We start from the raw sequence: 25,081 nt of genomic DNA, 5'->3' as shown, positions 1-25,081 counted from the left end.
CCTATGGCTACAAGCTGAGGGTTAGTGGGGCTTTACTATCTGAGGTCTTTCTAGTCGTTCCAAATACAGAGTTTAAAGTGGTGGCACACATTTAAGTATAAATGTGCTTGGGGATGTGTGCAAGATATCTGGTGTGTGTATGCATTGAAGGATAAAGGTGGTGCGCATTGGAACTTACAATGTTTGTCTTGGGGCACCCAGCCGCTCCCTGCATGCCTGCACTGGGTGCCGGCTCGGCTCGGCTGCTGCTGTGCGTAGGGCTGGAAAGGAGTCCGATTTAATGTTGCCCAGTCTTTGTTTTCGTTGTGGCTAAAGAAGCAGGGGTGACTTGATACGATGATATGTGACGATGATGTGTTGTATTTGATGGTTTATGACGACCATGTGTTCGCCTGCGGACGGGAAACTGTACGCTGTGCTTGGTGCAGTCTCCTTTTTGGCCGCATAAATCGCTTGGATAGCTTGTGAGTGTTGTTTTATTGTGTCTGTGAGAAGCCCTTTGGACGGAATGTGTTATGTCTGGTTTAGGTGGAATGCATCCAAACTGTCGTCGTTTCGTGTCTGCTAAGGTGTGTTCTATCGATCTGAATACACTTGCATGACATATTGAAGCTGATGAGCCCGTTCATATCACCGTCCACAAAACACGTCGTCGAGTGTTTAGCCGGGATTATTGTACGAGGACCACTATGCCATTGCCATAAGAAGGCAATGACGTCCGGTGCATTGCACCATCTCGTTTCAAGGCTATGCCATTATACCGGGTATAGCGCGCGAGTAGTAGTATCTAGACCGAACGGTAGATGGCAGAGCGCCTCGCGGAGTAAAAAAATAGTCTAGTTCCGACCGCCGACTCGTGTGGACCTTCGCAGAGACAGTCTCGAACAGCCATTAAAAGAGTACAGCAGACGGGATCCTAAGAAATGATAGGTGTCAGTTGACGTAGCGCGAGACCTGTCTGCTCCAATTCGTATCCCGTGCATTGAGTTTTCTCGTGGGATCATCTGGGGTTCCGGTTCTACGTCGTTCTCCATACGAGTTACGACATGAAATAAACTAGCAATGTAGGCATCTGTATAATTAACATGCTTTAAGTCCCGTTGCTTTCAGAACGGATATACAGGAACGTTTGCAATGACTAATAATTTTTAATGGTTATGGATTCTCATCAGAGCTCTAGTTTTGCCGAATTTGTTGAGGAAAGCATTAAACACAGGACTGATTGGCCTGGGGTGCGGTAAACATCATGAGATTTGAATGTACTAAATGAACGCGACTGAGTCTAGTTCTGGGTATAAATGCCCGTTCCCTCCATTGTTACATTACATGCCCATTCTCTCCTTATGTGGGTGCCTTAGTTACATTTATAAGAGTACATTTCGGTTCCTATGCCTTTATGCTTTCCTTTGGTATCTGAGGACGGAGTGGCAAAAGGGATTCAGTAATTGGAAATGAGATCGAATATATTGCATCGTCCAAAATTCCTCACGGAGACCTGCAATCCGCGGGATTTTCATCAGTATAACGTGCTATTTTGTAGGGATACACGTCTTTACGGCAGAGTAAGGTGGTGGTGGGAGAAAGAGAAGGGGCGGGTTGTAAGACCGTTCGCTCAGCTGGGATTTGTCCGCGGCCCGGGAAATCGAGGCCCTCAACGAAATGCGATCTTAAGCCCCTGGACCACGTGGCGATCTTATGACCATTGGACGGCTCTGTTGACGTCCGAACTACTTACAAAAAAGAATGCATAGAAGTGATAGAAAGACGCAAACGCAAAATATTTGGGGAAGTTTCGCTGCGTTTCTATCGCTTTCATTCAATGTGTGCCCAACAATGCAAGTTTTAGTGGCCTCAGCTTTCCTGCTCCAAAAACTTGTTTCTCGTTCTTGTGAGCTAGTTATTGAGCTATAGCAAATATAAATGTATATGCAAAATTATATTATAAATATATTTATCTCCACCTCTGGTATTTGGCAAGATAAAATATTGTGCCAGAACATCAATAGCTGGGCCATTTCGGTCAGCGCTATTTCTAACACAGCTGACAAGGGTTGCTAGGATACGCATGTACGAAAAAATATATGTGCGCGGGGCAGAGCTTGCAATTTAACGCAAAGTAACCCATCCCGCCTCGGATGGCTGGACCGGGAGATAGGCCATCTTGCGCTCCAGCCAACTGAGCCAACTGGACGGACGGAAGGAAAAATTTGCGGAATTTTATGACTTTTGAGTTGACCTAGGGTCGCCGAATTTTCAGCCAAAAGTGGAAACCAGATATGATAAATGCAATAGTTTGGGTTTCACAGCAATTGGTGCAGTGGGCCCTGGTAATGACGTCATCGTCAGCTGATTAGTCAGTTCTCATTACACTTGTCCTACTCATTTTATACCCAAGCCTTGCCCAAGCCTGCCTGAGCCCACAGTCTTTCCCCGCAGAGTGTTGTCGGCCGGACGGTGAGGGGCGGGGAGGGATTGGCATATGCAAAGGGTTCCGCAAGTGCAATAATTGTATTATTTCGGTTTTGTAATTGAATGTGGTTTGAATAAATATTGGACTACCTTCAGTGTGCATTGGTCCAAAAAGTACTGTGGAGTGCTGGTGGGTGAGAGGGGCGGGGGGGTGTCACGGTTAGGTGGTATCCCGCAACAATGTTATTTTGTTAGTTAGCAACAACATCTGCTTGTCAGTGAGTTAAGGATAAATTTTGTGTGGTAATTGGATAAATTGATGTTTGCATTTACTTTGTAGGCAACAACATGGTTTATTTCACATCTGATTTGATGTCATCGTATTTCAATTATTTTATTGGCAGCTCGCCAATGAAGAAAGTTAAACTGATGAAGTATTAATTGGTTTTGATGAAGAATTATCCAAGCCTTTTGGGTGAAAAGGCTTGCATACCTTTTGAAATTCTGAAAAGGATGTTTGGGTTTTGAATGCTAATTGTGTTTATATATATATATATATATATATATATATATATATATATATATATAGTGGATGAAACAGGAAAGTTACACCATGTTCAAGCTTCCTTTGCTTAGCAAGATGTGGTCTATCCTGGTATTTTTATTTCTATTTGTGACTGCTTGACATGAATGTTTGGGGCCATGGACAGCACCATGTTGCCTGCTGCAAATTGCCTAGTAAATTTTATGATTGTGATGTCAAAACACAACAGTTGTAATATGACATGTTTACCCATATGTCTGTGATGTGAGATATTTTAGATATATGTTCATTGGATTGAAGCCATTGTCAATGCTCAGCAATGGCCCAATGTTATGCTAGCATTATCTCCAGACTGGCATTTCTTATTGAATTTGGCTGTCCATTTCTTTTGGTGATGCACACACTGTTATTTTTCAATAACTTAAGCCTTGTTAATGCCTTCCAGGTCATCAGCACAATGGGACAGAGGGTATCACGTGAAGACTTTGAATGGTCATACACGGAGGAGCCTCATGCCACAAGAAGGAAGGAAATTCTAAGTGAGTGCAAAAGATTAGAGAACCTGTTGCAGAGTCACTGGGAATGTGTGCTGACTCCATGTCTGCTCAGAATGAATGACAGGTAAGTTTCTGTGTGCTGTAGCTGGATGATGTCACCTCGATTGATTGTGGTAGGCAAGTCAATGTGCTATGTTTTTGGTATGCAGAATGCAGTCAGTGGGGGATGGGAAGACCGATTCCCAGATGACCTTCTGCTCTGAATACCTATGCTTGAAGAGTTACCCCTGGAACACCTACTCCCCAACACCTATGCTCAGGAAGATTTCCACTCAAGATTTGCACTTGTAAGACCTACTGCCCCAAAGACCTGCTATAAACACCTATGCTGGAAGACCTATGCACGAAAGGCTTCTTAATCTTGCATACGCGCTGGCGTAAGACCCCTACCCCTCTTTTACCTCTCTTTTACCCCGCTTTCTTTCTAAGATGTACTCCTCTTCTCAACGATCGGTGGTCTCCGGTTTCAGCCATATGCCATGAATAATGCATGGCTGTCATCAAACAAGCACCAATCGGCCCCCTCTCCTCGGGCCTCTGCTTCCATAATCTGAACCAACCCGGCCGTGACGCATTATATCTGCATACTCGGATCGGCGCACCCAACCCGTGCAGTCGTGCATTAGGTACGCCGAATGCGAAGGCGGGCTTATGTTGGAATCGGTCTGAAATGTGGTGTTTGTGCTTCATTGGTCAGAAATGAATTAATGGCCCCTTGAGCGAAATCGCGGGCTGATGATCGGGGTTTTAGCGCACGCCAACGGCGATGGTCATATTGCACCCAGATATTTCTCCAGCAAAACCCTGATATCACATGTCAGAGATGCATGCAGATGTAACAGCATATCAAGGTATGCTCGGACTCGATAAACGGACACCGCCAGGAGATGTTCACGGGGCAGGTCCTCCGAGCGTATGTCTTCCGAGCGTTCTTGTCCATAGCAGTAGGCCTTCCGAGCGTACGTCTTCCGGGCGTAGATATTGGGGTCTAGGTATTCACCATGGTAATAGATGCTGGGTACGAAGCCCGGTACGTAGGTGTAGTATGATTCTAGAAGTCTACATTTAGAAATCTGCGTATGATTTAGAAAGCTACCTATGTATATATATACATATATATATATATATATATATATATATATATATATATATATATATATATATATATAGATGTCTGTAGAAATCTATTGAAATATATAGAAGTGTAGAAAACCACGTAGTGCAATTGTGTGATAGCACTTGAGTTTCCAATAAATTGTTGGCGCCCTGTAACTGAAGCTGGCATGCCCAGTGTATTTGAATTACGATTCGGATACTAAATACGCAACAACACCCAGCACTTGCGCAGGACAGATATAGCCCCCGACCTTAACCGGCCGTCTCTAGCTGTAGTCTGCGGCCGCTCCGGTCCGCACACGCGACCTCGGCCAGGTCACGGACAATGGCCCGGAGGCATAAACACAGCCGGCCGCGCCGGCTAACGGCTGACTAGGCCGCGCCCGCACGACACACCCAGCAAGCATATTCCGAGTTTAAGGGGGGTGCCCCTCATTTATAGCGAGATTTGAGCTGATATAGCCATTTGGAAGATCATCCAATGCAGGTTACAGCTACGCTCTTTGTAAGACCCAAAACCATGTTGTTGCTGAGCTTAGCATCTACAAACCTGTGCACACTGTTTCGTGCAGACGGTTTGAGGCCATCCGGGTTTGCGTGACGGCATAGAAACGTCACGCGGTTACCACCGCCCCAGTGGCCATGTAGTGCTCAAGGTCAACGAAAATATGCTCACCGAGTTATTCATGTCTGACGGAATCCTAGTCAGCACGATTCGTGGCATCGACAAAGAAAGACCAGTCGGCTTTCAACCAGTTGAATACGTGGAGTGCAAATTTCAAACACGAACCACGTTTTGTGCTGCGCAATGCGGAAATGTGGTCAGTGGCAATAATTATTGACAGAAACAAGGCTGGAAATCGAACGACCTAAAGGGTTGTTTCACATTTATATTAGGTTTTGAACTGAAATAGCCATCTTGAGGACCTTTTGGTGCTGTTCACGATCCTACCATTCGTAAGACCCAAGCCTCTAGTTTCCGAGCTACGCGCTCGGAAAATGGGGAAGGGCATATCGACGAGATTTTTTAAAAGTTACCTTGGCATTCATGACGTCGTAATAACGTCATTCAAATGCCACCATTACATAAGCTACGCGGCGATGAAGGCCAAGAAAAGCACAGTTGTCGAGGCGTTCACATCTGGTGTTCGTGAGCGGGTTTCCTGATATAACGGCCGTCAATTGGCTCTCAATCAATGTTGTGCAAGGGACCATGACGTAATCAAGCCATGACGCATTGAGGAGCATGTTTACTGAAGAGAGATTGTGCTGTCTAGAGCAGTCTTTCCCACTTAAAAAGAACATTAATTGTTATGAATGAGCTTATTTTATCGTATCTGATGTTTGTTTCCATATCCTTAGATTTGACACATTCCCTTTAAAGGGAATGTTCCACATGGCAGTATGAAGGCAAGCATCAGATACGATGAAGTAAGCTCACTTATAAGCTCAGTTGTTGGTCTGTTTGAATGCAACTGACTGCTTAAGACAACAAAATTTCGCTCGCAGTAAATGTGGCCTCAATACGTCATCATTTGATGGCGTAACGAACGTTTGACGATGTCAGAGTTGCTGCCAAACTGGACGCACGAAATTGCCAACGTAGTGGACAGGCTCACTCACCCACTCACTCACTCACTCACTCACTCACTCACTCACTCACTCACTCACTCACTCACTCACTCACTCACTCACTCACTCACTCACTCACTCACTCACTCACTCACTCACTCACTTACTCACCCACTCACTTTTGTCTCTTTCGCACTTTCATCCCTTGCTCTCTCACACTCACCTAGAGTTAAAAGTTGACAGCATACGGAGGCCAGTGAACCTTTAAAAGGGTGATTAGAAGGGACAGTATTCCACTACATGTTCAGCGCAGTGGTGGGGGTATGGGCCGTAACCATGCTGGCCCCAAGTGTCTCAGAGAGCCTGTAATAGTTCCGGGAGTGCGGCTGACCTCCGTTGGAAGGGGGAGAGCCAGCTTCTAAGAAGAGGCCGCTGTGGTCCTGTCTCTGCCAGCCCAGCTAGGGCGGCAGGCGGGAGTCGGCCGGTGAGGGTGTGGCAGCCGCCGCTGCCGGTCAGTGGTCGGGGAAGAGGCGGCCTCTCGGCGCCGTCATAGCCCGATACAGTGCGCTGTTTCGTGACTCCTTATCTGCAGGCCACTCAGATTATGTACCCAGGTGTGATTCAAGCTCGGGAAATTTGTGGACTTCCCGAGCCGAGCTACGATATCCACCATTGCTCGCTGCTGAGTGCTCAGTGCACGTTTGTTGAGGTTGATAACCACGAATTCGAAGGAAATCTGGTCGCCGAGGTTCCACACAGTGGTGATGTTTATTCCTGATAGCCCCTCGCTTGCCTGACGATTGTGATTTGCTCATGACCACACCTGCATGCCGTATTGTGGTTATGAGCCTGCGTCTGATCGCCGCCAGGCCGCCTGTAGCGAGTGCTGGTGGCTTACGACTTTCGTCCCCTGTCCGGTCCCACCGTCGTCTCTCCCCTGACCAGCACCCTCCGTCGGCAGAGAAGCACCCCGAGATCAAGACACTGTTTGGTCGCGATGAGACCATGCCGTTCAAGGTCACGGCCATGGTGGTCTTCCAGCTGGTCAGCATCTACCTGGTCAGCGGCCGGCCGTGGCTGCAGGTGACGCTGCTCGCCTACTGTCTGGGCGGCGTCATCAACCACTCGCTGATGCTGGGTGAGTGACGTCTGCGGCAGCCCGGACCCGCTGGCCGGCCGGGGACGCCGCCGCGAGCTCAGCGGGGGTGGCCGCACCCGGCCGACGACGGGGGCGCCAGCCGCCATTGCTGTCTGGCCTCAGCCCTGTCTGTTGGGCCGGCCGCGTGGGCCGATGTGTCCAGCCGTTCGACTCAGCATTGATCCAGTCTGATCGGTGTGTGTGCAGAACGAAGCCAGCTTTGCGGCACTGCGATGGTCTGTTTGGTGCCATGCCTTTGCGTGACCTTTCTGCCGATCGTAGTATGGATTATGTCGGTTTGGCGGAGGCTCAAGAATTGTCGGGTGGTATCTATTGACTATCGCCTTCTGTCGTCACTGGGCTTGTGGTTGGTGTGTCGCACCGGCACAAAGCACAAAGATAATTGGTACTAAATTGTGAACCGACGCGTCCTTCAGTCACTGTTTGAGCACACTCGCCAGAAGTCACTTGGTTTCACTGGCAAGCTCCGGTTCTAAACGACGCGTTTTCGTGACATTTAAAGCGGCGCCCCTTATTTCCGATTTGCGCCGCTTTGTGTGGTTACGAAGCTTCCTTCACGATCGCGTGGACTAATACGAAGCGCCGCTTCACTAGCCGAGGCGCGCTGTCTGTCACATGATGCTGCCTGGCGCCCCGCGCGACCCCTTTTCCCTCCCGGCCACGGACGTGGGTCTGAGGCCGGCGCGTGACGCCGGCCTGAGCCCGGCGCGTGACGTGGGCCTGAGCCCGGCGCGTGACGTCGGCCTGAGCCCGGCGCGTGACGTGGGCCGTGTTCGCTCGCCGGCAGCCATCCACGAGCTGGCGCACAACCTGGCCTTCGGCCACAGCCGGCCACTGGCCAACCGGCTGCTGGGCATCTTCGCCAACCTGCCCATCGGTATCCCGTTCTCCGTGGCCTTTAAGGCCTACCACCTGGAACACCATCGGGTAGGTGCTGTCGGATGACCTGAGCTAGTGACGTCTGTCGGCTGGGTGCCGGGAGCATGCGGGACGGAGTAGGGCGGCGTCCGCTCACTCTGGCGAAACTTGGTATTCTCCCTCCAACGCTGGATATAATGTTGGCACTACCCATGGCGTTGCCGTTGAAGTCAGTTATGTAATGAGAGCAAATATTTGATGAGGTTTCCAACAGGCCAAATGAACCGGAAGCGCTCGGCATCAGCCGTCTACGGGCTGTAACTTTTTCGTCTGCGGATTGTAAGCAAAAAGCTCACCACTTCCATATTGCTCGAGGCGGAAGGCTTGTTTATTCTGGCTGAATAAAAGGATGAAATTCTAGAACTGTGTTGGGTGTTACGTTTCGTAAGTTTTCTCGTTCGTTCAGGACGCTGTCTGATTGTCCTCTCACATAGCACGGGATAGGCGCGGCGGCATCGCTTCCCTTGTAGCACCGGGCATTCGCTGTGTGAGCTGGCCTCTGGCACCCATGCGGTTGTCACCGGGGAAGGTTCGTCTGATGGTGGCATCTGCTGCCGGCGACAGCAACAGTGCCTCCCGCTCCCCTTCCCCCTCACGGAGGCTGTCAGTTCCTACCTCCACGTCATATGTAGATCCCGTGTCAGGATGAGGCCGCCGTGTCGTGTGCGGAGGCCACTCGGCAGCGCAGGCGAGTCAAAGCGCCGACTAGTTATCGGACACAATACGGCATTGTGGAGGATGCTGTAAATGCAGGTGACAATATTTTAACTTTTGCGTAGTGTCTTATACGCCTTACAGTTGCCTGTTTAGCAAAGTGGGTCTTAAGCGGCTCCGGGCCCGGGCCTCGCTCTGAGATCCGATCCGCTCCGCTTCAGTACCAGGGCGACGAGAAGCTGGACACGGACCTGCCGACGGCGCTGGAGGCGCGGCTCTTCTGCACCACCTTCGGCAAGTTCGTCTGGGTGCTTCTGCAGCCGCTTTTCTACGCTCTGCGGCCCGTCATAACGTACCCGAAGCCTCCGACGCGACTAGAGCTGGCCAACTCGGCCATCCAGATCGGCTTCAACGTGGCCGTCGGCTACTGGCTGGGTGAGTGCGGAGGAGCCGGACGGGGGTCTGTCGGTGGACCTCGCGCCGCTCGAGCCAGAGCGGAGGGGCCGGACGGGGGTCTGTCGGTGGATCTCGCGCCGCTCGAACCAGAGCGGAAGAGCCGGACGGGAGGTCTGTCGGCGGACCCCGTGACGCTCGAGCCAGAGCGGAGGGGCCGGACGGGGGTCTGTCGGTGGACCCCGTGACACTCGAGCCAGAGGGGAGGAGCCGGACGGGGGTTTGTCGGCGGACCCCGTGACGCTCGAGCCAGAGGGGAGGAGCCGGACGGGGGTTTGTCGGCGGACCCCGTGACGCTCGAGCCAGAGGGAGGAGCCGGACGGGGGTCTGTCGGTGGACTTTGTGACTCTCGAGCCAGAGCGGAGGAGCCGGACAGGGGTTTTGTCGGTGGACCTCGTGACTCTCGAGCCAGAGGGGAGGAGCCGGACGGGGGTCTGTCGGTGGACCCCGCGCCGCTCGAGCCGAAGCGGAGGAGCCGGGCGGGGGGGGGGGGTCTGTCGGTGGACCCCGCACCGCTCGAGCCAGAGCGGAGGGGTCGGGCGGGGGTCTGTCGGCGGACCCCGTGACACTCGAGCCAGAGGGGAGGAGCCGGCCGGGGGTACCTGTCGGTGGACGGAGACGGAGCCGTGGGGCGAAGGCTCTTGCGTCTGTCGGTGCCATATGAGGCAAGCGTTTTTGAATGTTATTTCAGCGACAACAGGACAGTGGATTCTGACAACCTAGTCCTCCATTACCCGCTTATTCAAGCACACCGTCACAGATGATCTGGTGCCAGGTCCTGACAGCACTATTGGCTGGTTTAGCACGTGATGGCACGCCTCCAGCGGGCTCGGCGTGCGGGACGTCACTGGTGACCATCGCTTGCGACAGGTGCCAAGGCGCTCTTCTACATGCTGGGCGGCTCCCTGATGGCCATGGGCCTGCACCCGGTGGCCGGCCACTTCATCTCGGAGCACTACATGTTCCGCAAGGGCTACGAGACCTACTCCTACTATGGTCCCCTCAACGCCATCACATTCAACGTGGGCTTCCATAACGAGCACCATGACTTCCCGGCCGTGCCGGGGAGTCGCCTGCCTCAGGTGAGGCGGCTGCCACGGACAGCCGACTGCCTCAGGTGAGGCGGCTGCCACGGACAGCCGACCGCCTCAGGTGAGGCGGCTGCCACGGACAGCCGACCGCCTCAGATAAGGCGGCTGCCACGGACAGCCGACTGCTTCAGGTGAGGTGGCTGCCACGGACAGCCGACTGCCCCACGTGAGGCGGCTGCCACGGACAGCCCGACTGCCTCAGGTGAGGCGGCTGCCACGGACAGCCGACCGCCTCAGGTGAGGCGGCTGCCACGGACAGCCGACCGCCTCAGGTAAGGCGGCTACCGCTAACAGCCGACTGCGTCAGGTAAGGCGGCTACCGCTAACAGCCGACTGCGTCAAGTAAGGCGGCTACCGCTAACAGGCGACTGCGTCAAGTGAGGCGGCTGCCATAAACAGTCGCCCGCGTCAGGTGAACTGACTGTCCCGAGTCGTGCAGTCGCCCACCTCAGGCGAGAGGACAGCGCAATGTCGGGGAGCCGACGCCGGGGTGCGTGGACTGGTTCGTGTCGGGACTGGGCAGCCGATATCCGTGGGGCCGCGCCGCCGCATGACCGTCACTGTGCGCGGTCCAGTTCGTGTGCCCGTCTGGTCTGGGCTGCTCGAGCGACTGGCGCGCCCGCTACCACCTGTGCGCCTCTGCCACCAGGTGCGAAAGATGGCGCCCGAGTTCTACGACGACCTGCCGCAGCACGATTCGTGGACTCGCGTGCTCTACGACTTCATCACCGACCCAGAGATCGGGCCGTACGCCCGCATCAAGCGCAAACATCGCGCTCTCTAGTGGCGGCCGCCCGCTCCGGCGCGGGGTCCGCTCCGGCACGGCTTCCGCTGCGACTAGCTAGCCGGCTGCTTTGACGCCTTGCTGCCGTCCGCGCTTTCGACACTGCGGCAGCCCGGCTGCCGTCGCGTCTCAATGCTCTGGCCAAAGGCACTGCCTTGTGCGGCCGGCCGTGTGTCTCGCCTCAATTCCGGCCCTCGGTTGCCGTGGCGGGCAGCCGGCTGCGGTCCGGACGCGCGCCGACGCTCGAAGTCGCACCAGGTGGCGCCATCCGCTGCGCTGCGAGGGCGCGTCGCTGTAATTGCCGTGCGAGTGACCGATACTGGCTGAGCCTTCGCCGCTGCCCTCGTGTTGAGTCGCCGGCCCAGCGGCGGCTGCGTGTGCTGACTCCGGTGGCGTTTGCTCGATGTGGCCCGCACTGACCGCGCTGAGCACTCGCAGCAGACCGGCACCGCCGCTGCCAGATGACACTTCCAGTGACGGCTTGTGAGCAAGCAGGTTCGCTTATCGCCAGATACGTCGTTGGAGAAACGGGGCGAGACAATCATTCGCGCCGTGTATACATTATTGGGCGGAAGCCGTTTCGGTGAAGTGTGATTACAATGCGGGTTCGTCGATTACTTCCAAGCAGGAGCAATGACTTCCGAGACTCTAGTACACTTAACAGCTGAACTAGATCCACATTAATAGGTCGGGTGATGTTGTCGAAGACATTTTTTAGACGGATTGACAGGGCATATATCGCTTTATTCCGGACAGGGAGGCAAGCAGGATGTCCCAGATGTCTGTGTACGAAGATCTGCTTAACTGAAGTTGCATTGGGAAAAAGGTGATGAATCAATGCGCTTAAGCGGGTACAACTTATAACCTACATGCCTTGCTGGTATTTTCTGGTTTTCGATTTTGTCCACTTCAGCGATACCTTTGGCTGTTGGTTATGAAGCTGTGCTGCCTTCTGTGCCTGTCGAGGTGGTAAGTCTCACCAACGTCAGATCTGAACCTGTGAAGCTTTATGGAATCAGCGCAATACATGGCTATTTTTGGTCCACTTGGCGGTATGAATTGCGAGTCATGCGGGTGGCATGCTGTGTCTACTGGCCGGTGGCAGCAGGGACGGCCCGGGCGAGGGCGGCTATTCAACAGCGCGCCCGGTGCAAGAGGCGTTGTCTGGCAGCTACTGCTGTCCGGTCCAGAAATGACTCACGTTCATTGTCCAAAATCCAGTGACAGTACGAATATGAGGGTGCGGAGTGGTAGCTTCAAGCCATGTCTCGGAGTCACGTATATAAATGTAATGTCATTTGGCTATGGTACTGGGCTCAACACGACAAAACCGCGTGAGCTTGCGCCGTTGCTGGCCGATGGACGCTGGTGTAGCACGTTCGATGTACGATAGATGTTTGTTGCAAAAAGGGTGCACAGAAAACGCGATACGCTCCCGCCAGTATCCTGACTTCAATGGGAAATCACAATCGGACAAGGAGGTCAGCGCGCCGGACTCGATCGCGCAGGTCGTCTTTACGGGAGCGGGCCGCCGTGCTCCCAGCGCCCTGGAGGGGGGCAGGGAGCGTCTGCCCTGACACACGGGGCAGGCGAGCCGAGCCAGCCATGGGCCTGGAAGTGACGCCGTACTCCAGCGTCGGAAGGGGGCGGACGTCTGCCCTGCCCGGGGCAGGCGAGTCCGAGGCCACGACGGCCTGGCGTCCGCTGTGCTCCAGCGGCCCGGGAGGAGACGTCGCCCCGCCCGGTGTAGGTGAGCCGAGACTCGCCGGCCCGGCCGCCCCGATGCCTCACCAATGGCGCAGTCGCGGGTCGGAGCATACTGGAGCCAGGCCTCCAGATGTCCGCGGGCGGGCTCCAGCAGAGCCGTGTACACCGTCAGCTGCAACAGGGCGCGTTCCACCTCAGCACGCGTCACCGCGGCGGCGCCGGGCTCACCTGGCCAGCGTGCTGCTCTGACCGCGCCTACAAAACAGCCACAGAACACAATCATGGCATGGAGCCGAGAGACGCTTCGTTCAATGCGCCCTGACGCCTCGCCCCTCCGCCCCTCCGCCGCCATGCACCGGCGAAACGCACCCGATTTCTGACTGGCTTCGAGTGGAGCACATCGTACAGCCGGGCCGGGCTGAGCGCAGCCTGGCCGAGCCGGTCCATGCAGCGCACGCCCGGCCCACGCCGGTTGTCGAAGAACGGCGGCCGCTTCCAGTGGTCGTAGTTGGTCTGCAGCAGGTACCTGAGGGCGCGGCGCCGGTGTCGCGTCACCAGGAGCTGGGGGCCGACGGCTGGCCCCGTGCCGGACGTCACACCTGGTCACCACAGCGGAGCTGCACCGGACGCTGTACTCTGCATGCTTCACGAGCCCGCGCACGTTTCTCCCTCATATTGTCACGGATACGTTCCCGGCCGCATCATCCCTTGCGTCCGCGTTAATGCGAGAACATGTATCGACGACTGGCTCCCAATGACCGTGATCTCATGGACCTGGCGCGGACGAGATGGTCTGATCCCTATCTGATCTGATCTGGTGGTCTGGTCTGATGGTCTGGTCTGGTCTGATGGTCTGATCATCATCGAGATCGAGATCCCTTTTGCTTCAAATGTCACCGTCACTCTTTCGACAGAGATTGATGAATTATTGGAGTTTTCGGGCGCGTCGACTGCCGGGGTCGTTTGCGCCCGTCCCAGATTTTGTCGCATTTACAATAGTTTGAAAGTGCGTTTAGTTTACCTGCATTTTGCTTTATTTTAGAATTTTCCTTCATCTTGAAATTTTTTCTGATACAACATGCCTTCTAAATGACCGATTGGGCGGTGCTATATGGCAATGCACCTGGCGACTCGAGTAGGGGTATTCGATGAGTGGAGTAAGTACAAGCGACGGACTTACCTTCCGTCGAGCTAGATTCAAGAAAGAACAAGCTTACCACCGAGACTTCTGGGTGAGTGAAGCGATGCCCAGGGGCCATATGTCCGCCTTGTATTGGTCCCTGGTGATGACGCAGGCCTGAAAGGCGTTTGGTGTTTTGGGGAGTTCGATCTTGGATAACCGAGCTGCCATCAGTGCCGGCGACCACGACACACACACACACACACACACACACACACACACACACACACACACACACACACACACACACACACACACACACACACACACACACACACACACACACACACACACACACACACGCACACGCACACGCACACGCACACGCACACGCACAGACACAGACATAACGCGATACCTGTGTTGCCGATGGTGTAGTGGTTAACGCGTCTGCATTGGCCACTGCGCGTCTGGGAAACCAGAGGTACCGGGTTCGATTCCCCGCGGTGACCGCCCTTCTAACCAGGGTGAGAGGCAGACGACACCATAAAGCCTCCGCAGCTGAGTGCGTCGTAAAGCCCCAACGACACAAGCGCGATACCTGTCATACATTAAATAACGCGACGCAACATTACTGGTTTGGGCCAACACGACCGTGATCCCATGAATAAATCCATGATCGTGTAAACGCAAATGTTTCCAGTGCGAAAACACGCGACATGCTGGACGCTGCACAGTGTATCATCAACGAAATGGAATACCCAAAGCAGAAAACGTGCGTTATTGGCAACAATGTTCAAGATGTCTGCCTCTGAACAGAGAATACAGCTTCCTGGTATGACACCGTCTACCAGCTCTGGCGCATGCGTGCAAATTCCAGGGATTCGAGCCAAAGCCGTACCAAATGTAGAATTATTATCCCCTTCACCATGTTCCTGTGTCGGAGAGACTGTGGTACACGATAACCACTGGGGAACCTGTGGCATGTCATGACCACTGGGGAGCGTGCGGCCTGTAGCGTATGGTGTTTGCTGGGAAGCCTGTGTTCGTCCGAACAGTGTGCGGCCCCGTGAACAAGGAGTCTGTGATCCCGTGTTGGAGGAGCCCGCGACCTCACGGAGGATCCCGTCGTTGGACCGGCAAGAAGCTGGCGGTTCCGCGCTTGAGGTGCCCGGCAGGAGCCGCGCGGCCCGGCCCCACTCGTCCGCGGGGAGGCGGGCGGCCCGGTCCCACACACCCGCAGGGGGCCGCGCGGCCCGGCCCCACTCGTCCGCGGGGAGGCGGGCGGCCCGGTCCCACACACCCGCAAGGGGCTGCACGGCCCGGCCCAACACGCCCGCACTTCATCAGGCCCACCTCCCCGGACTTGTTGCCGGCCAGGATGAAGTAGACCGGAGCGATCAGCGCCGTCTTGGCCAGCTGCTTTTCCACAGAACCATAATCGGTGCCGTTCTCCAGGACCTGGGGAAACAAAGTAGAAGTGAGTGGGGTAAGTGATTTGCTGGACAGTCGCGTTTGCCACACTAACTTCACTACTGAATTGTTGATGAACTAATGACTAACTTACCAGAACGAGCACACGCACACCTGCATCGCAGTTCAACAGTTATGAAGGCCGAATGAGTGTCAAGCACGCTGCGCCATACAACGAGCTGAACACTATCTAGCCAGGCTCTCCGTGGGGTGTCCGTCAGTGGAGGTCAGAGGCCATAGCGGGTCAGGTCACGTTCAAACCTGTAGAAAGCCTTAAAATATCCGCCACCAATCGATTTTTTGGGCGGCATCTTACGGACAGCATCTCGCCGAAATGAGCACAGATCACGACCATGCCATTCACCAATCAGAGATCACGCCTGGCATGAACTGCAACGCATGCACCAGTGCTCATCACCGAGAACACAGCGCGCAAAGCCTGCATCTGTCCTGGACGGAAAACCACACCCGCGGCGACAGAATCTTGTGGCGGTAACCTAAGTTCTTCACATATGCCCTTTTTAATGCTGCTTTTATAAGGCAGTCTTAATTTGGTACCAAAGCTGAAATGCAAGAAACTTAGGACCGACCAAAACGAAACACACCAAGCGTTTCATCGTCAGGTATATTACAATTTCGGTTGAATTTTGCAACGGGGGCGTTTTCATGTCGTCATCATGTGCCTCTCTGTCATTTCGCGTTTACAAATTTGTTTCCCGGGACCAATTCACTGAGTACCGCGCTCGTTGAGAAGTGAAAACAGCTTCTCGGGTGATGTATCGGGCCATTTTAATAGACCTGGCAACATTCCATGGGCATGGATCCTACTATACGGTTTATCCTACTGTCCACGCATTTCACAATTTTGGCCGAAATTAGTTCCTTGTCTGAAAAAGCCAGCACGAAGACAGCTGCTGTGAGCCTGCTCACCTGTCTTGTGATGACGGTGTTCCACTGGACTTTGGCTCCAAACGCCCACTGCAGCATGTACCAAAGCCCCGGCTTCAGTGTGAACCTCTCGTCAATGGTCAGCGAGAAGAGGCCCTGCAACACGATGGTGAGACAACAGAGCTGTTAGCTGGGAACCTCTCGTTAATGGTCAGCGAGAAGAGGCCCTGCAACACGATGGTGAGACAACAGAGCTGTTAGCTGGGAACCTCTCGTCAATGGTCAGCGAGAAGAGGCCCTGCAACACGAATGGTGAGACAACAGAGCTGTTAGCTGGGAACCTCTCGTCAGTGGTCAGCGAGAAGAGGCCCTGCAACACGCATGGTGAGACAACAGAGCTGTTAGGTGGGAACCTCTCGTCAGTGATCAGCGAGAAGAGGCCCTGCAACACGAATGGTGAGAACTCCGAGCTCTCAATGACTCAGCGAGGTCCCACCGGCACCTCTGATCGGTCGCGTGCCAGACCCACGCGTCACCGCTCCGCTCACAGGGGCGGTACCAGATGCCGCGTCATTCCGAGATCACGTCATCCACTCGTCTGCTTGATGCCACATCTAACAGCGAGTTACTTTAAATAGAACAGGTCCTGCCAATAGTGATAAGCTTTCTGTCGACCCCGAACAATGACACTGTCATATTCCGATAAACCTAGCCGTAGCCTCGTTCCTCGCAGACGAGGAGACAACACCCAGTGACATCTGCCCACTCCAGGCTCTGCTGAACGTCGCCCGTTACAGACGTACTGGACGCACTTCAGTCATAAACCCAAATTACAGACGTACGGGCGTCATTCCAGGCAGTGTCCCGATATCAGGCGTACTGGCTTCACTGCAGTCAACACTCTCATTACAGGCGCGCCGGTCTAACTGCAGTCAACACTCTCATTACAGGCGCGCCGGTCTAACTGCAGTCAACACTCTCATTACAGGCGCGCTTGCTTCACTGCAGTCAACACTCTCATTACAGGCGCGCCGGTCTCACTGCAGTCAACGCTCTCATTACAGGCGCACCGATGTCACTGCAGTCAAGATTTTCATTGCCGGCGTACCGGCCTCACTGCAGTCAACATTCTCATTACAGGCGCGCTTGCCTCAGTGCAGTCAACACTCTCATTACAGGCGCGCCGGCCTCACTGCAGTCAAAGCTATCACTACAGGTATGTCAACCTCACTGCAGGCAACACTCTCATTACAGGCGCGCCGGCCTCACTGCAGTCAAAGCTATCACTACAGGTATGTCAACCTCACTGCAGGCAACACTCTCACTACGAGCGTACCGGCCTCACTGCAGTCAACACTTCCATTACAGGCGTGCCGGCCTCACTGCAGTCAACACTTCCATTACAGGCGTGCCGGCCTCACTGCAGTCAACGCCCTCATTACAGGCGCGTCAACCTTACTGCAGGCAACACTCCCATTACGAGCGTACCGGCCTCACCCCAGTGACAAGACACACAGCCACATTCCGTTACATACCGCCACGAAGCCCGCCGTACCCCATTTAATACCCCCGCCACAGACGTAGTGCTCGTACTTCGCTTTACCGCTGGGATTCCGTCCCAAATGTACGACAAGCGCGCGGAACATGATAAGCCGAGCATGTAAAACTGCGCACTCCGAGTCCCTGCAAAGACATTGCATTCTTTAGGTCGACATAGACCAGCTGGTCTACTAGTCCAGCACCCGTCTACTCAAATCAAATTCCACTAAATGCGACATGATGTTCCCGATCTTCCGGAACTCTCCCATTGGTTTGAAGCAAGATGGGGTTATTAAGAAACGTTGAGCGGATTCGCGTGACTTGCATCATTTTGAGCTTCACATATGCATGTTTGTTAGGCCTTTTATCCACAGCACTGGGGCTGCCCTGATGTCCGATCTCCACGACAAATAATCGGAAAAGGCATAACGGTTCGCCTGCGCCTTACTAGCTACAGCTGACACTTGAACATTGTCAGAAATTTTCGGATAACACTTTCCATCGCGTTCTGGCACATTGCATTGCTTTAATTAAATCAGGTTTCACGACTTAATTTGTTTCTGCCCTTTGTCATCAGCCCAGTGGCGGGCCTAGGGTTCCGTCAAAGAGGGGGGGGGGGGGGTCACGCAACATTGTGGACCCCTCCAAAAAGAAGAGATTCTCGCATCCGGTAATCAAATCTAGATATTACGCACGCTCATTATGCATTACGTATGTTAGCTGTTCCATGAGCGCCCATCTTCCCGTGCACAACCATAAGAAACTAGACGTGGCACGTATGACCATGCATGGGGCGCGTGCATTTTCTCCGAATCTTGGTGGAGCCTGTCATTTTGAGGCTAAGTAGGTCGTAGAAGATGCGACAAAATGGACTTCGTGAGCTGTTAAATACCACCAAAATAAAGCACGGCATTTGATTTCCGGGTTATCTACGGCTAGCCGGCTTCCGACAACGACCCGCCTGGTCAATGTGATTAGCTGATGACTGGCGACTAGCTTAGGGTTTTTGCTTTGACTGTAGCTAAGGAGAATATAATATCCTACCATTCAAAATGCATTAAGGACATGATACACAAGTAAAAAAAGTGTCACAATTGTTTAATAGCCAACGGAACTGCAGCTTTCGGCAGAGCGTAAGATGATGTTCGGCAATTGCGCGTCAAAATTCATCGCCGCATATCCGACCGCTGCTCGAAGGCTGGGGCATCAAGGGAGACCGTTATCGTGTAGATCCCTAACTTGTGTACATGTATATGATGTGCATGTGTATGACACACGGTATGATTAACGCGTGTATGTGTACATTAAGTAATTTAACAGGCCGGTACACAAGAGCAGGCGAAACGCCCTGGCACTCGCGAGCACATGTGGGGGTTTCGGCAACAGAGTGTGGCCCGTCTGACTTCATGGGAAAAGCCCACGAGCAAGGTGGAGCGCCCCGCAGAGGTCGAGAGTGCCCCGGCTGATTAACATTCGGGCCACATCGGCACCATACCACCCCGATGAAATGGAAAACCCAACACAAACAGATACGGTACCTGAACGATCGAGATTGCCGCGACAGGCCAACAAAGTAGCTCCCGTCATCAGTGTAAGGTCTTCACAGCAAGCGAGAAGGGCGCCAAGGTCAATGTGGTGGGCCCCTGAACGACTGGGGGTGCCCCTACAGGTTAACACAGAGGGCCACGGCCAGGGCGCAGAGCTCTCCGGGCAAAGAGTGTCGTGATCGAAAAGGTGCCTTATGTCTTGTGTGTGTCTTGATCCTGATCTGATCAAGAGTACCCGGGCAGGTAAAAATAAGGGACCCAGACAAGAGTGGCAAGTCCTTCGCAAATGAGATGAAAAGGAAAGAGCCCCAGATCAATGTGGAGGATTGCTGAGCATCAAGTACCTCGGTGCGTTAACTTATATGGGCCCCAGCAACAGCGCAAGGTCCTCCGGGCAAGTGGAAAGAACGCAAGACGAATGTGAAGGGCCTTAAGCAACGGAGAGTACCCCGGAGGTTAGCATATGGGGTCCCCTGCTATAGTATATAGACATATAGAGCCTTTCGTGCGAATGGGAAGAATCTGTAGAGAGCCCGTGATTGCCAAGAGTGCCTCGGCATACTAGCAGATAGTGACAACAACGTGGGGCCCGGCAACAACGTAGGACACTCCGAGCAAATGCAAAAATTGAGGGGAGCATGAAAGGCTCTCAAGAGTTTGAACTGAACCTGAAACTGATCATATAGGGCCCCCGGCAACAGCGCAGGGCCTCTGGACAACATAACGAGCCTTAAAATTCCCCAGTTCCGACCCTCTCAATCATCGAAGAATTATTTTTGTCTGCCCTTGGGCCCTCTAATATCGCTTGTTCTTTGACGCCCGAGGGCCCAAAGACGCCCATTTTTACGCATTTTGTGCTTAAAAAAACTGCGTCCGTTCGGCCCGCTATGGGTCTCTTCGGAGCGGAGGAGCACCTTGGGGCCCCAGGGAGGGAAGGCCATGGCCCCGGGGTCCCTGTCTGTTTCCACCACTGCGTCAGCCTGCGAGCATTCTGCACCCGTCTTTCCCCTTTCTCACTGGAACCTTCGGAGACCCCTGAGCTTCGACGTGTTTCAGGTGGGTGACTGACGTGGGGATCTGTGTTGGCGATGCTGATGGACTGCTATTAAAGTGGGGTTACCGCTCCTGCATGCCATGACTCTTCTACCAATCCGACTTAATTGAAACGGAATACTGTACCTATTGGCAATCTTTCAGAATCGTGTGTTGTCGTTGTCGTTGTTTTTTGCTTTCTTTTTGTTCAGAGATTCATCCCGACAATTTTTGTTACAAGAATTTCTTGGGATCAGCACCCACGCTAGCAGTGCATATTCCGTGAGCTCAGGCCCCACTATCCGATCGTGAAATTCTAGGTCTACAGCACGTCATTGCGGCGAAAACTGACGTGCCGCATCGCTCGGTGCGGTCCGTAGTCCCCTCTGACCCCAGCTGCACGTGCGGCCGCTGTCACCGGTCACAGACCAGTCTAGCCAGGGACAAATGGCACGCGCCTAAAGCGACTCAAACCCACCCCTTCACTGGCGGGCAAATTCGAAGGCGGCCACCCAAACCCACTAAGCTGCCGGGAAGGGAGCAGTAGCGACGTATATGAACAACATAAAAGTACAAAACATCAATTAAGTACCCCTGACACGGACGTGCTAAACACATTTGGTCAACACCCCAGTCACAGACGTGCCGGCCGCACCCCCAATCGACACCCCAGTCACAGACGCGCCAGCCACCCCCGGCCAACACCCCGTCACAGACGGTCGGCCGCACCCGGTCCAACACCCCGTCACAGACGTGCCTGCCCGCACCCCGGCCAACACCCCGTCACAGGACGTGCCTGCCGCACCCCGGCCAACACAGGACGTGCCGGCTGCACCCCAGCCAACAACCCAGTCACGGACGTACCGGGCCGCACCGCAAGCCAACACCCCGTCACAGACGTGCCGGCCGCACCCCGGTCCCGTGGTACAGATGTGTCCAATCGTGTTCCAGTTTATACCACTTTAACGGGCGGTGTTGGCGTAGCCCAGTCAAATACCGCCACTTGTGGGAGCACCACCGCACTTAAGTTAACACCTCTAGCGCGCACGTACCGGTCGTACTCCAGTGAGCACGCCCACCATGCCTGCGAAGCCGGCCGTGCGGAAGAGGGTGCGGTTGTTCCTGGTGTACTCGAGCGTCACGGTCATCGGCCGCAGGGCCTCGGCCACCACCCAGGTGTGATTGGTGCGGTCCCAGCTGCGCACCAAACGGGAGAGGGGCAGGTCAACACACGGACGCTCGGCTCACGGCATCGCTCTGCGGAGAACGAAACCAAGGCGTGTGACAAAACTCAGCCAGACTTAGCAGCTACCTATTCTTTCATTCGAACAAAATGTGTCTAGGCCCACAGATCGTTTTGACGGCAATAATTTAAAAACAGCGACGTGCACCAAAGATGATTCGTTGCCTTCTAGAATGAATCTGAACACGCACGGAGGCAGACAATCAGCCTGATGTGGCGCAACAGAGATGAAAAAGCTTCTGATTTACTCGGATATGATGGGTGAGAAAAATTAACACTTTTGCGAACCAATTGGGGCAATATTGCGAAACTGCAAACAAATTTCAACCGACCAGACCGCATTAAAACTGGCTATCCCAGCTAGACGAAACTCAAGGCTAAGTATTGGTCGGTACTCGTGAACTTATGCAGCGTGAACATATGTAGAACACACGTTGAAACGTTGGCGTTTTGCTGCATCAGCAAGTTAAGCAATAAGATGCTGCCAAACATAACACCTTAAATCAGAATGATGTTTAGCAGGTAATAGAAATTTACGTCAAACTCTCCTTTATCGGTGCTGACGTCACAGATCAGTAGTGACACAGTGTTTTTTCAATGCTCCTCAGATCAATACTCTTCACAGATTGTTCAGCCAACATTTACTTCGCATGCTTAGCAGTGTAAAATACCAAACAACAGCATATTACTAGTCAGAATTGTGGGCGGCCATAGCATCTTGCGACAAATGTGATCAGTTTGCTACGCAACGTTTTTAAAGCGTCGCTGCCATTTGAGACAGACGCGCTCGAGCACTCGCCACGAATGGGACGCTCGCAATCGAGCGAAATAACTGGACACCAGAATGGCCAATTTCATCGTTAATAATACACACCTGGTCACTAACTGAAGTAGTAACAGGCCAATCCGCCAGTTTTATCGCCAGAAGGCTGAGTCATCACCATTGGTGCCGGTTCCAAATCTGGTATAGTAAACCGACCAGACTACTCGGGACCTAAAGCCTTCGGTCACGGGGTGGAACGACATGAATAACCACCAAACAGGAATTAGATTCAGGGGCCCTGAAGATCCCATGTTTGTCCTGGAGTTCGTAACTGGCCAGGCCCTTCTGTTGCCAGTCGCCATGTCCAGCTGGGACCCATGTGGGTTCAATATGGGCAGTCATATGGGGTCCATCAGGGCTGTCTGATTGTGGTCCCATGTGGGCATGTCATGGGAAACCACCCGGGGCCCATATGGGCAGCCCACCTGGGGCCCATATGGGGCCAGACTTGGAATCCACATGGGGCTCATCTGGGCTGCCGAGTTAAGGCCAATTTCGCGTCCCATGTAGGCATGTCATGAGCAACCAACGGGTCCCACATGGGCCGCCCACTGGGCCCACATGGAGCCAAACTGGAACCCACATGAGACCCAACGGGGCTACCCAGCTGAGACCCATGAATGCATGGTTCGAGCTGATGCCTCTGGGAGCACCCACAGTAACACGCAGGCGAACATTTCCTGGCGGGCGTCAAGCAATATGGGGGTCGCGAGGAGGACAGTGCCTGTCCGGTACATTCGGGGGTAAAATAGCGACAGCGCTCGATAACACAGAGGAGGAGGGCCTACGTAGAAAGTACTGGCATGAGACCACGGATCATGCTGAGCTGATAGCTTCCCCGATGGATTGAAACTCGTGTTTTGCCGCGTGCACTGTCTTTGCTTTCATTATCTGTTGAGAGATTCATCAATCTGTTAGTTGTTGATCAACTGTGCATGGCGGGAATGCTTACGCTCTTTTGCGTTACAATAGGGTTGCAACTTGTGATGGTTATTTGCTTCAAAGGGGATGTTTCACATTGGAAAATATTGAAGCAAACATCAGATATGAAAATAAGCTCACGTATAGCTAAAGTATACTTTTAAGTGGAAAAACTGATCGACCCAACATCATTCATCCATTTAGTAAATATACTCCTCAATACGTTATTGTTTGATTGTGTCATCGTACCCTGCACGATACTGGCTGAGAGCACATTGACGGCCTTTATATTTGGGAGTTGTACTCACGAACGCCAGGTATGAAGAAAGCGACAATTGTATGTTTTTGACCTTGATCACCGCATGGCCAATAAAATGGCAGGATTTCAATGCCGTTATTTTGACATGATGATGCTTAGGTGCCTTCGAGTAGCCTGCACGAATAGCCTGTACATCTTCATGGGCGATTGGCTCGAACACTAGAGGGGTTTAGTTCTTAAGAAGAGCAGGACTGTGAACTGCACCGGATGATCTCCAAGATGATTGTTTCAGAACCCGATACCAAAGTGGAACACCCCATAGTATAACTCCATGGATAAAACATAACCAAAAATTGAGTATGCACTCCTCGCTTGTTGAAGGTTTTGGGAGCGACGGCATAACAAAATGGCGTCCGTACAATCGTTTTCAAAATTAACAAACGGACGCTAGCGGCCTAAAGTGCAACGGAGGTGGGGATCCGTGCACAAGCCGCGGGCTACAACGGAGGCGAGCATCTGTGCACAAGCCGCGGGCTACAACGGAGGCGGGGATCTGTGCACAAGCCGCGGGCTACAACGGAGGCGGGGATCTGTGCACAAGCCCGGGCTACAACGGAGGCGGATCTGTGCACAAGCCGCGGGCTACAACGGAGGCGGAGATCTGTGCATAAGCCGCGGGCTACAACGGAGGCGGGGATCTGTGCACAAGCCGCGGGCTACAACGGAGGCGGGGATCTGTGCACAAGCCGCGGGCTACAACGGAGGCGGGATCTATGCACAAGCCGCGGGCTACAACGGAAGCAAGGATCTGTGGACAAGCCGCGGGCTACAACGGAAGCAAGGATCTGTGGACAAGCCGCGGGCTACAACGGAGGCGGGGATCTGTGCACAAGCCGCGGGCTACAACGGAAGCAAGGATCTGTGCACAAGCCGCGGGCTACAACGGAGGCGGGGATCTGTGCACAAGCCCGCGGGCTACAACGGAGCGGGATCTGTGCACAAGCCGCGGGCAAACGGAAGCAAAGATCTGTGGACAAGCCGCGGGCTACAACGGAGCAGGATCTGTGGACAAGCCGCGGCTACAACGGAAGCAAGGATCTGTGGACAAGCCGCGGGCTACAACGGAGGCGGGATATGCACAAGCCGGGCTACAACGGAGGCAAGGATCTTGGACAAGCCGCGGGCTACAACGGAAGCAAGATCCATGCACAAGCCGCGGGCTACAACGGAGGCAAGGATCTGTGGACAAGCCGCGGGCTACAACGGACAAGC

At 53.7% G+C, this 25,081-nt stretch overlaps 3 protein-coding genes across 5 annotated transcripts in view; 2 read left to right on the top strand and 1 right to left on the bottom strand.

Moving 5' to 3' along the window:
- The first annotated feature begins 2,459 nt into the window (after nt 1-2,459).
- LOC119111646 (sphingolipid delta(4)-desaturase DES1) lies at nt 2,460-12,302 on the top strand. 3 transcript variants are annotated; one of them, XM_037235455.1, is made up of 7 exons: nt 2,460-2,599; nt 3,399-3,492; nt 7,160-7,336; nt 8,145-8,284; nt 9,151-9,364; nt 10,253-10,464; nt 11,123-12,302. In XM_037235455.1, exons 2-7 carry the CDS (start codon nt 3,411-3,413, stop codon nt 11,255-11,257), a joined length of 960 nt encoding a protein of 319 aa, XP_037091350.1. In that variant the 5' UTR covers nt 2,460-2,599; nt 3,399-3,410; the 3' UTR covers nt 11,258-12,302. The 3 variants fall into 3 exon arrangements, with proteins under 3 accessions (XP_037091350.1, XP_037091358.1, XP_037091366.1); XM_037235463.1 differs by lacking the exon at nt 2,460-2,599 and adding an exon at nt 2,667-2,687; XM_037235471.1 differs by lacking the exon at nt 2,460-2,599 and adding an exon at nt 2,825-2,843.
- Nucleotides 12,303-12,772: 470 nt separating this feature from the next.
- On the bottom strand, nt 12,773-23,065 carry LOC119108032 (acid ceramidase-like). The gene is made up of 8 exons (XM_037231619.1): nt 23,055-23,065; nt 21,616-21,760; nt 16,488-16,601; nt 15,441-15,545; nt 14,182-14,261; nt 13,334-13,490; nt 13,049-13,136; nt 12,773-12,804 (listed from the first exon to the last, which is right to left on the bottom strand). The coding sequence occupies exons 1-8, from the start codon at nt 23,063-23,065 to the stop codon at nt 12,773-12,775; spliced, it is 732 nt and encodes a 243-aa protein (XP_037087514.1).
- A 147-nt stretch (nt 23,066-23,212) lies between these two features.
- LOC119108022 (sphingosine-1-phosphate phosphatase 1-like) overlaps nt 23,213-25,081 on the top strand; it is a 3,723-nt gene continuing 1,854 nt past the window's right edge. Inside the window, exon 1 of the mRNA XM_037231609.1 lies at nt 23,213-23,287. Coding sequence (XP_037087504.1) covers nt 23,213-23,287 — 75 coding nt within the window. The remainder of the gene's footprint in view (nt 23,288-25,081) is intronic.

Source organism: Pollicipes pollicipes, unplaced genomic scaffold, assembly GCF_011947565.3.
Source record: "Pollicipes pollicipes isolate AB1234 unplaced genomic scaffold, Ppol_2.1 Scaffold_2555;HRSCAF=2994_pilon_pilon_pilon, whole genome shotgun sequence".
Classification (NCBI taxonomy): Eukaryota; Metazoa; Arthropoda; class Thecostraca; order Pollicipedomorpha; family Pollicipedidae; genus Pollicipes; species Pollicipes pollicipes.
Note: the sequence above shows the minus strand (reverse complement) of the source record. Positions and strands in the feature narration are given on the sequence as shown.

Coding starts and splice junctions, on each gene's coding strand:
- LOC119111646 (XM_037235455.1), top strand. CDS start 3,411: ATGGGACAGAGGGTATCACGTGAAGACTTTGAATGGTCATACACGGAG. Junction 7,337..8,144: donor CAACCACTCGCTGATGCTGG/GTGAGTGACGTC, acceptor GCTCGCCGGCAG/CCATCCACGAGCTGGCGCAC. Junction 8,285..9,150: donor ACCACCTGGAACACCATCGG/GTAGGTGCTGTC, acceptor GCTCCGCTTCAG/TACCAGGGCGACGAGAAGCT.
- LOC119108032 (XM_037231619.1), bottom strand. Junction 15,546..16,487: donor ACACCGTCATCACAAGACAG/GTGAGCAGGCTC, acceptor TTGTTTCCCCAG/GTCCTGGAGAACGGCACCGA. Junction 14,262..15,440: donor CCGGCAACAAGTCCGGGGAG/GTGGGCCTGATG, acceptor AACGCCTTTCAG/GCCTGCGTCATCACCAGGGA.